Raw genomic sequence first — 11,528 nt, 5'->3', positions numbered from 1 at the left:
AGGAATTCCCAATTCCCAATATCCCATCTCTCCCTGCCCTCTGGAATTTTAAGAGCAATCAGGAAAAAAAGGAATAATTTTGTGGGGATTTTATGCAGCAGCAACCTCTGCATGACCTTGACAGAGATTCTGCTTCATATTCCTATTCCTGAAGTGTTTTGCTTTGGAATTAAAGCTGGAATTAGGGGTTGATTTCTGTTTTTACTTCCCTTTCCTTTTTGAGGGCTGGATCTGTTGGAGACTGGATCAATGTTCGTCCCAGGGCTCTGGAGGACTTTATATCCATCATAATTACTGTGGAAAGTGATGGGAGAGGGGATGATGGGAATGCTGTGTATTAACAGGATTAAAAAGGTTTTAGTGGAAGAAAAAGTCCCCACATGATGGTGAAATCCAAATGTAACCTCAGCCCCAGGATCCTGATGGTTTTCCTGGCCCCTTTCCAGCTCCTGCATTTCTGTCTCCTGAAGCAGTACCCCAAGGGAGCAGTAAAAAAACCCCAAAACAACAACAACAACAACAAAAACCCCAAACAAACACCTGCCCATCAAAAAACCCCACAAAAAACCCCAAGCACCCCCAAAACCCCAACAAAATAAAAAAAATAAATGAATATAATGCCGAAATCCAACCTCCTCTTCCTCCCAAACTGTCCCTGCCATGGCCGAGTGCAAATCCTGCTGTTCATCCCCAGATTCCTCGGTGTCCTATGAAAAACCAGGAATGCTGTTTCACTCTTGGAAGGGCTCCATTGTCCAAATGCTTCCCCCAGCCCAACTCCTGCCCGCTGGGTGACAACAGATTTATTCATAGGACTGATGTCAGGCTTAGCCGTGCCTGGCTTAGTGATGGGGTTTATTGGGATCGATAAAAATTCCAGGAGATTGGAAGCCGTGAATGACGTCAGCAGGGCCAAGGGTGGAGTTAATCCCTCCTGGAGCCTCCAGGAACAAAACCAGGGAAAGAATCCAGCGGCATCAGGATGCAGCTGATGCCATCAGGTGATGGCTCCCTAAAGCCAGGAGTGCTGGAGATGAGGAAAGCTGGTGGAAAAGTTTGGATTTGGAGGTTTGATATCCTCATGGAATTTCTAGTGTTGTCTATACGTCAGGGCAGGACAAAAAATGGGAATTTCTCAGTCTCCCATATGGATTTGGACCAAACTTCACCACTGGGAGCCTTAGGGAGAGGGAGGCTTGGATGGGAATGTCCTGATTTTAAAACCTCCATTCCGAATGGAAAAAATGCCAGGGAAATCTCAGTTCTGAAGAAGAAGATCCCTTTTGCTGGGATATTTCCCACCAAAAAAAAAAAAAAATCCCAAGGGAAACCATCCTGGTGTTCTTCCAAGGAAAAGAGGAATGAGTTATGGACTCATTTAGGGTGGGAAAGTCCTCAAAGACCATCAGATCCAACAATTGAGGCAGCACTGCCAAGGCCATCGTTGTCCCCAGGTGCCACATCCACGTGGATCTTAAATCGCTCCAGGAATGGGGCCTCCAGCTCTGCCATGGGCAGCTCTGCCCGGCCCGCACAGCCTTTCCTGGGAAGATTCTTTCCCAATATCCAACCTGAACCTCTCCTGTGACCAAGCGTCCAAGGCCAGGCTGGGCAGGGCTTGGAGCAACCTGGGGTAATGGGAGGTGAATCCTCCCAAATCCCTGGGATCATAAAACTGAGACTGAACCAATTTCTTCTTGTCTGAGTCATTTCCCCCCTTCTTATCAGCTTTCTTATCTTGTTTTTGTCTCGTCCAGGTGGAATTCAGCCCTGACCAGATCGAAGGTGAGGAAGATTTTTCTCTTCTGGGCTCAGTAAATCCATCCCCGGGAAGTGCTGGGATGAGCAGGGCTGGGGTATTGGAACAGCTTTGGGAAGGCTGAGCTTTAATTCCTGGCTTTTCTTCCTGTCCTCATCTAAATCCTTCCCTCCAAAAGAAAACCAGGGAATTCATGTCCCATTTCCAGGAGTTATACCTCCCAAAAAAGCCCAAATACAGGTTTTTATTGAGGAAAAAGCACCAGTACCTATATTTTCAAAGGAAAGCCCTCAACTCTGCTTCAGATAATTTTTCCTGCCTTCCATCAGAACTTAATGTGTTCCAGCTCTCCCGAATCCAGCAAATAACACCAGGCATGGAATTTCTTTATCCTTTCAAAGCCAAACATCAGCATCAGTTTCCAAACCCTTTGTCCCAGCTCAAGGAACTGATCCCAAAACCTCCTGCCTGAAGCCCTGGGAACGCTGGGACTGCAGCTGTTCCCTTTCTCCTCAAAAATCAGCCTGGGTTTTATGGGATAATTGATGGATGGAATCAAACATCTGGCAGGATTTGCCTTTGGTCTTTAAACCCTTGGGAGAGCCCCTAAAAGATGGGATCAGGGAAGGGGTTAATTAGAGCAGGGGAAAATCAATCAGAGAGATGTTTAATTATCACCTCCCTTTGTCATTCCCTGCTGACCCGAGGAGGATCCAGGGGTCTCAGGAAGATTGGATGTTTCCCAGTTTGTCAGCTGATCCCAAAGCTGACAAATTCCTTTGGAATTCCCAAAAGAATTCCATCCTCTGGGTTGGATATCCCTGGTCTATCACCATCAACTGGGGTTCTGGCAGCTGATTCCAAATGGAGGTGGTGGAGGAGAAACAGAAGCTGCAGCACCTCAAGGGCTTTTAGAACTCCCCAAATTCCTTCTTTTTGCTAAGGAAAAGGTTGCGTGGCACAAAGGATTCCCTGGAAGGATTCATGGGTGGTTTGGTCCCCAGAATGTGGCTCCAGGAGAGGAACTGATGGTCTGGGGTGAAGCTTTGTGGAACACTCCCAATTTTGGGGGTGTCCTGCTCCTCAGCCACGAGTGAAACCCATCCCTGGGGGCAATGTCTGCTTCGAGCCCTGGGTTTGGGGCCCTTCAGCTCCCAGAATTGCTGGAAAAGGAGGAAAAGGAGCTGTTGCAGATGGGCAGAGAGGCAGGAATTAGGGATCTGAAAATACCCAGAGGGTCCCTGGCCAGAGGGAGGGCAAAGGACACCGAGGGGGTTTTGGTGCTTGGATGGGAATTTCATGGAGTCAGCAAATGCAAATGAAAAAATTAAAATAGTAGGGGAAAAACAAAACAAAACAAAACAAAACAAAACAAAACAAAACAAAACAAAACGACCCAAAGCCTTGGAAATCGGAGCTGTCAGGAATTTTGCTGGATTGGGAATCTTCAGGAGATGGTCCCAGGGAGTCGGAGAGTGATGATGGATGAGGAGCTGAGGGAGGTGGGAATATTCCCCAATTTCCCTCACCCACCTCGGCTGTGAGACCCCCAGGAAAGGAGCTGGGAAGGGGTCTCTGCCCCCATTCCACCGTCAGCAAGGAGCCCAGGAAAATCCACGATTGCCCTCTGCTGGAATGAGGGGCTGGAAAGGGATCGGGGCTCTGCCCAGGGATGGGAGAGAAAATCAGGAGAGAGGGGCAGGGAGAGGAGGAGAGAGAGGAGAGTGGAAAGAGGAAATCAAGGGAATGTTAATTAGTCCCAAATGAGAAGGTTCAGTGTTGTTTGGAAGTGTTGGATGAAGAAGGAAATGAGGAAAACTGGAGTGGAATGATCAAAATGGAAAGGGAGGAGGAAAGGAGGAGAGGAAAATCCAGCAAAGGTCAAAGAAGGAAGGAAAGGAAAGGAAAGGAAAGGAAAGGAAAGGAAAGGAAAGGAAAGGAAAGGAAAGGAAAGGAAAGGAAAGGAAAGGAAAGGAAAGGAAAGGAAAGGAAAGGAAAGGAAAGGAAAGAAAAAGAAAAGAAAGGAAAGGAAAGGAAAGGAAAGGAAAGGAAAGGAAAGGAAAGGAAAGGAAAGGAAAGGAAAGGAAAGGAAAGGAAAGGAAAGGAAAGGAAAAAGGGGAGATGGAATGCAGAGAAGGAGTTGGGGAAGATGGAGAAAATCTGGGGTGCAGAGTGTGTGGCTGAATGTTTGAATGGATCAGGACTTAGGGAAAAGAGGATAAATTCCTGGAGTTTGGAAACGTGGGACAGAAATAAAGGTGGAAAATTAACAGTGGCACAAGGGCCAGATCCAGGGATTTAAAGCCAAAGGGCTTTTTGGGATCAGGTGTGGATGGTGCAGTGGGAAGTCAAGGATAACAGTGAAGTTAAAGGATTAGGGATAAAGTTAAAGGATAAAGGATGAAGTTAAAGGATAAAGGATGAAGTTAAAGGATAAAGGATGAAGTAAAAGGATAAAGGATGAAGTTAAAGGGTAACAGTAAAGGATAACAGCCTGTGACTGCTGCTCCCTGGGATCCTCCTCTGACCCTGCAATTCCAGCAGGGAAAGGAGAGCCCGAGGAGCTGGAGAGTCTGGGGGAGTGCCTGCTGGATCCTGCATGGGAATCATGGAGTCATTCCATTTGGAACAGACCCTTAAGACCATTGATCCCAACCTTTACCCCAACACTGCCAATGCCCTCAAGCACCACGTCCACATGAAATCAGTGGTGGAAAGGAGAACTTCTCCCATGGGAATGCGCTTGCCAGGATCCTGCTCCTCACAGTAGTGAGGAATTCCATTTAGAGAGATGGGAAACCTCTGAACCTCGCAGGAGATCAGGCCTGTTCCCGGTTCCTGAGGGAACAGCAAACCCTGTTCCCTGGATCCTGCCCTGGGGGCACCTCTGGGTGCTGTGTCCAGCTCTGGATCCTCAGCACAGCAGGGCCAGGAGCTCCTGGAGCTGAGCAAGTGCCTGGAGCATCTCAGTGCCCAGGAAAGGGTGAGGGAGCTGGGGCTGCTCAGCCTGGAGAGGAGTCCCAGCTGAGAGGGGCCTCAGCCCTGGGTGTCCCTGGGTGTCCCTGGGTGTCTCTGGTATTCCTCACTGTCCCCAGGTGTCCCTGGGTGTGCCTGTCTGTCCCTGTCTGTCCCTGAGTGTCCCTGTGTCTCTCTGTGTGTCCCTGTGTGTCCCTCGGTGTCCCTGTCTGTCCCTGTGTATCCCTGTCTGTCCCTGAGTGTCCCTGGGTGTCCCTGGGTGCAGGGAGGGTCAGAGCAGGGCCAGGCTCTGCTCCAGGGGCCCCAGCAATGGCCCCAGAGCCACGGGCAGGGACTGAGCCCAGGAATTCTCCCGGCACAGGAGGCAGAACTTCTGCCCTGGGCAGTGCCCAGCCCTGAGCAGAGACCAGAGAGGCTGTGGGATCTCCTCACCGGGGATATTCCGGACCTGTCAGGATGTAATCTTGTGCCCTGTGCTCTGCGATGGCCCTGCCGAAGCAGGGAGGTGCCACCAACTGTCCCACTCTGGTCCCTTCCAACCCAGCCCATCCTGGAATTCTGGGATAAGGTTTTCCATTCACCTTCACCCTCCCCCACCAGCACACAGCTTGTTGGGTGACAATCCCAGTATTTTTTCCTGGCATGGCTCATTTCCAGCTCCTAGAGGTGCTCCTGGAGCTCCGGGTACTGGGTCAGTGCTCTCCAAGTATCCAGCATTTAATCCAAGATCCGGTTCTCCCATCAGCAGAGCTGCTGTTGGATCCTGGGCCTTCCTGAGTGCTCCTGAGCAGTTGGAAAGCTCCCAAGGGCGTGATTGCTCCTGTTTTCCACACTTTCTGATGTTAACTGAGACGGAAATACCACGGGGGAAGCATTTGACCTCTCCGATTCCATCCCGCGGTGGAACCGGGAAACGCGGGGAAGGAGGAACACAAACATCGGAGATAACAAAGCTCATCCAAATTTTTCCCAAACCACAAAATGAAACAGTCAGGCGGTTAGCGAGGGAAAGGTTTAGATTGGGTTTATCTTTTACCCAAGGGAGCATGGAATTAATGTCTCCTGACCTTTTCTCCTTCCAGAATTTAAGGAAGCGTTTTCCCTTTTCGACCGGACCCCCAAGTCGGAGATGAAAATCACCTACGCCCAATGTGGAGACGTCCTGAGGGCTTTGGGGCAGAACCCGACCCAGGCTGAGGTCATGAAATTGCTTGGCAGACCCAAACCTGAAGGTTGGTGGCCTCCTCTGTTTGTTTTCCCAGAATTTTTCCTGGAGAAATTGAGGTCTCCATTTTTTAAGTGCGGAGTCACTCAGGATACGGAGCAGCCTCTGAAACTGCCAGCAGAAAGGGAGTAAAAATCAGTCTGGAAGTCAAGATAATTGTCCCAAATTGAGGGGAATTAATTTAAGAGCCCTGGGCATTAATGTGTTTTAAATGACAAATTTTTTGCCTTTCAAAATTGCATTTATGGAGGAATTCACGTGTTTTTCCTAAAAACACTGATTATTTCCAACACATCCAGAGAAACAAAGGGATAACCTAGATGTCAGGATTGTTCCACAAAAGATGGGTGGGAAGGCCTGTAATGATTGCAGTGACATCCTTCTGCATTCCATATTTCCATGTTCTTTTCTCCCTTTTATCCAATGTTTATCCCCATGTTATGCTGGATATCCCATGGTTGTTCCCAGCTTTCCCAGAATCTCCCAAAACTTCCATTTCCAGGCTCTTCTCTCCCTTTATCCAACATTTAGCACCACAGATCTTCCCCCCCCATGGTGGGTATCCCATTGTTATTCCCAGAATCTCCCAAAACTTCCATTTCCAGGCTCTTCTCTCCCTTTATCCAACATTTAGCACCACAGATCTTCCCCCCCCATGGTGGGTATCCCATTGTTGTTCCCAGCTCTCCCAGGATCCTCCCAAATTTCCATTTCCAGCCTTTTCTCTCCTTTTATCCAACATTTATCACCACAGTTCTGACCTCATAGTGGATATCCCGTAGTTAATTCCCAAATCTCCCAGAATCTCCCCAAACTTCCATTCTCTTTTCTCCCTTTATCCAAGATTTATCACCACGGTTCTGCCCTCATGGTGGGTATCCCATTGTTATTCCCAGAATCCCCCCAGAGTTCCATTTCCAGGCTCTTCTCTCCCTTTATCCAACATTTATCACCACAGATCTTCCCCCCATGGTGGGTATCCCATCGTTATTCCCAGAATCCCCCCCAAACTTCCATTTCCCCTGGGTTTTCCAGAGATGAATTCCAAGATGATCGACTTTGAGACCTTCCTGCCCATGCTCCAGCACATTGCCAAGACCAAGGACACGGGAACCTACGAGGATTTCGTGGAAGGGCTCCGGGTGTTCGACAAGGAGGGGAACGGGACGGTCATGGGAGCCGAGCTCCGCCACGTCCTGGCCACGCTGGGTGAGGAAAACCTCCCCTTGGGAATTTCCATCCCTCCTTTTCTCCCTCCCTCTTTTCCCTTCATGTTTTAGTTCTCCCATAAATATCTCATTCTCATCACCATAAAATTATCCCAGAATTTCCAGCCTCACCTATTCCCTTGGTTTGTCCCCATTTTTTCTGCGCTTCCAAGAGGTGTTTCCATCCCTCCCTTCTCCTCTCCCTCCCTCCTTCCTCTTGTGTTGGATTTCTCCAATAAATAATAAATTCCCATAAATCATCCCAACATTGCCAATCCCAATGATTCCCTTGGTTTGTCTCCGCTCTGCTTCGCCAAAATGAAGACTTACAAACCAATGGGCACCAAATATTTAAATCATAAAATTAAATTTAATTAAATCCATCACTGATCCATACCAAAGATCCCAATTTTGACCTTGGAATCTTCCGGAAACTCAAACTCAGAGGGAAACTGAGTTTTCACTGAGAGTTTTTCATCAGGACTTTGTTAAAACTGACTCAAACCTTCAAGATTTGGCAGTTAGACCAAGCTTATTCTTAGGAAAATGAGTTGTGCCCATAATATCCTGTGGGTTTCCATATTTTTCCTGTCTTTCTGGGTTTGGGATCAAATTTACTCTCAAATTTGGGTCAAGTTTGGAATTTGGATCAAGTTTGCAACTCCCAAAATGAGCTTTTCCCATGGTCAGCACCCCAAATTCCTCCTGGGAAAAACGTCCACCTCTTCTCTCACCCCCATTTGTCTTCAGGAGCTTCCTAAATTCCTAAACTGGGGATTTTGAAGCAGGGATTTTGTTTTCCATGCAGGGGAGAGGCTGACTGAGGAGGAAGTGGATAAACTGATGGCTGGGCAGGAAGATGCCAACGGCTGCATCAACTACGAAGGTGGGTGGGACCCCTGAAAGCCTTCCTAAAATATTCCCAAGAAAGTTTAAATCCATGGAAAATCTGGGGCAAAATTTCCAAATTTTAGACAATTCTGAGTCCGTAACTCTTCTGATAAACCCCATCTATGAAAGGTTAATTATGTTTTCCATAGGATAACTGATCCTTCTTTCCCTCTTTTTTTCCAGCTTTTGTGAAACACATCATGGCTAACTGAGCCCAGGTGAGTCTCCTCTGCCCTTCTCCTGGATTTCCAAGTCCTCGTTCCTTTAGGATTGACTGGAAAGTTCCAAGAAAAAAAATATTTTCCATGTGCATTTACAAATCCCCGCTCCCAAACTCCTAAAAAAGCAGGGAAATAGAATTGAGCTAACAGGAGAGGAGAAAAAAAAAATAAAAGGAAAAGAGATAAGAAGGAATCAGGAATGTTTACTCCCCTGGCAGTATAATTAGTGGTTTTCCATAAATCTTGCTCCCACCATCTCCTGACAATGGATTGGGTTTCCAGGAAAAGCTTTGTCCAACTCATCCAAACCACCGAGGGCATCTCTGTCCCACCCTCACAAAGGAGCTGGGCTTTGTTTCCAGGATTTCCTGGGCAGGGTTTGTCCCAGTTTTACTGGAAAAGGTGCCCGCTGCCTTTGTCTGGCATTCCCTGGGTTTTCTCCCTGCCCAGCTCTTGGGGAAGGGGTTGACCAATCCATCTAATCTGATATCCCAGGAAAAGCTGCACTCGGATTTGGTCTGGATGTTTTGGGTTTGCTTTGTTTGTTTTTAGTCTTTTCTAGTGGCTCTGGCTTATTTTTAGGCCTGGTTTTGGTTTGGTTTCGGAGCTGACCTGGCTGTGCTGTGGTGACTTTTCTTTCTGGGTCAAGTAGGAGTCACATCCAGGTTATTCGGGAATTATGTTCCAAGATATAACTTAACAAAATATAAACAAGCTCAAAAAATAACCAGATTTGGTTTGGTTTTTTTTCCTTTATTTCTATTTTTTCCCTATTAAAACCAATTTTTTTTTCCTTAAGGCATTTACTTTTGAATTTGGATTTTTCCCAACTGGTTCCTAGTTTTTGATATAAAAAATCAGGAGTTTTGGTGAAATCCCAATCCATGGTCCCTGTGTGTTGTTCAGGGATGTTTTCGATCCTCAATCCAAACCCTCAATCCAAATCCAAATCCAAACTGCCCTGGAAAATTCCCATTCCAGTGGGAACCAATGTCAGCCACCAGAGAAGACAAGTGAGCATGGACAGCTTGGTTTATCACAAGAAAGAAGTTCCAGTTCCAGAGGGAAACTGGAGAACTGGAACAGGATTGAGAAGCAATTCCGAGGGTCTTTGATGGGTTTGGAAAGGGGACTGGGAGTTTGTGATTCCCAGGAAACCAACATTCCTGGGATTTGCTGATGAGCCTCGGTGGTGTCACCCAGTGGTGGCCCTCCCAGCCCTGCTGTGGGACTCTTGGAGTGTTTAGGGAAAGTCAAATGGGATTGATGCCTTGTGCAGGCTGGCCTAGAACAGAGGCTGGACAGAGCTAAAGAATAAAGCAGGGATTTATTCAAAGGATCTCCTCCATGGATGCACCTTGGGCAGCACAAGAGCCCAGCCAGGGCTGCACCCAAGATGAACCAAAATGGCCCCAAAATGCACGAGCGCTCCCGGGGTCTCTCCCTGGGATCAGTTCTGCTCCATTTGCACCTTGCAGTTCATTGTCCCATTCCAGCTTTAGCCCAGGCAGTCCCACCCTGCTTGTTTTTCTCTCTCCAGCACACGGTGTTTGTGCTCTTGGGCTGAGATTTGGATCATTTGTCCTTGGTGCCCAGCTGGAGCAGGAATTGTTTTGTCTCCCTGCTCTGTGCACAGAGCTCACCATGCCCTGATGTGAAGCTCAGACCCACACACTAAAGCAGCACAGAATCTGAAAATATAAAAGCTCAAACCTGAGGCATCAGAATGTCCACCCTGGAAGGAGCGAAGGTCCTTTACCGCAGGATCTGAACTCGCTGGGAATCTGGAGCTGAGTCCAAAAATTCAGGAACGGATCCATCTCTTGGCCATTCCTGTGGGATGGAGGGAAGATAAAGCTGCATCTCTGTATCAGCATGAAACTGGGCCTTTCCTTTTCTCCTGATTTCCCGAGGGAATTGGGACTATTTTATATGGAATTTTCTTACCTGGATCGGCTCCAGGTGTTAGGGACTGCTTCCCTTGTTTTCTCCGTCACTGAGTGTGGGATGGTGGGACTGGGATGATTCCTGGTGTTTTGGCAGCTCTTGTTGTTGATAAGCTGAGAATGATTCCCAGTGGAATTCTTCGTTTCTTCTTTTTTCCTCTAATTCTTAAAAAAATATCTTTATTTTTCAGGACAAGATAAGCACCGAGAATTCCGGATACAGGCCTTGGATTTTCATCTACTGGAATTTTTCCTTGTTTTTCAGCCCAGACTCCCATTCCAGAGCTCCAAAATGTGCCTAAATCACTGGAGATATTTGGATATTTTTGTTTAATTTGCCTTGTTCCTCTGTGGGAAGAGGGTGGATCCTGCGGAGATCCTATGGAAGAAACTGGAATGTGAACTATGAGTCCCTGGGAATTCTTAAGGATGAAGGATATAAACAGAAATACAAAATTGAGGAAAAGGAAGGAATTATTTTCATTAATAAATCAATCAAAAAATGATTGATCTCTTTTTCCATCCCAAACTCCACCTTTCCCCTGTGTTTATGGGACATGAGTATAAATCCCAGGAATATCCTTCAGCCTTAGGGAAAAACTGGAATTCCCAGAAATTAGTGACAAACAGAACCTTGCTGATGCTTTCTCCTCTGCTTTGGATGATGGAAAATTAAGGATATAAAAGCAAAAAATCCCAAATTAAAGCAAAATTTGCTAAAATCCATCTTTTTTTTTTCCATGAGGATTCCTTCCCATTCCAATAATTTCCCTAGGAAACAAGGAAAAGTCTTCCCCAAAGTAAAACTGGAAGTTGTTCTAATAAACACACCTTGGTCCTGGAGTTTTTGCAGTAAAAAAATGGGATTTTCTGTGTCTTTGTTTCCTCATTTTTTTCTGTGTCTGTGTGAGGGAAGGGGAAAAGGGAATGAAACCCTGAGAAAAACCTCAGCAGAGGCCAAGGAAAGTTGAGAAGCATGGAAAATCACACGGATTAGGAGAGCTCCTTTTCTGGGGAATAATAATTGAAAAAGTAAGGGAAAAAAAAATCCTCTGGGGTTGGAAAAAGGAGAGGCCAGGAGCTGGTAGAGTTTTTTAGGGAATGCCAAAGAACCTGGATATGCAAAAGTCCAGGAGCAGAAGGAGTTGTTAAAACAGGGAAATTCCGCGTTTAATGGAGGGAAGATCAGTGGCGCATCAGAATTCTGGGATACAAATGGATGGGAATGACTGAGCTGGCCAGGTCATTCCCACAGAGCATGGAAAAGAGAGCACAGACTGTCCCAGGATGTGCCAGGGAATA

The 11,528-nt window shown here is 46.9% G+C and overlaps 1 protein-coding gene across 1 annotated transcript in view; it reads left to right on the top strand.

Annotated features, from left to right (window-relative positions):
• MYL3 (myosin light chain 3) overlaps nt 1-10,952 on the top strand; it is a 15,367-nt gene extending 4,415 nt beyond the window's left edge. Inside the window, exons 2-7 of the mRNA XM_005428007.2 lie at nt 1,758-1,785; nt 5,818-5,967; nt 6,996-7,169; nt 7,977-8,054; nt 8,243-8,277; nt 10,418-10,952. Coding sequence (XP_005428064.1) covers nt 1,758-1,785; nt 5,818-5,967; nt 6,996-7,169; nt 7,977-8,054; nt 8,243-8,271 — 459 coding nt within the window. The 3' untranslated portion in view covers nt 8,272-8,277; nt 10,418-10,952. The remainder of the gene's footprint in view (nt 1-1,757; nt 1,786-5,817; nt 5,968-6,995; nt 7,170-7,976; nt 8,055-8,242; nt 8,278-10,417) is intronic.
• The last annotated feature ends 576 nt before the right edge of the window (nt 10,953-11,528 follow it).

The sequence above is a fragment of the Geospiza fortis genome, unplaced genomic scaffold, assembly GCF_000277835.1.
Source record: "Geospiza fortis unplaced genomic scaffold, GeoFor_1.0 scaffold178, whole genome shotgun sequence".
Taxonomy (NCBI): Eukaryota; Metazoa; Chordata; class Aves; order Passeriformes; family Thraupidae; genus Geospiza; species Geospiza fortis.
The sequence above is the reverse complement of the archived record's forward strand: the minus strand, read 5'-3'. Positions and strand labels throughout refer to the sequence as shown.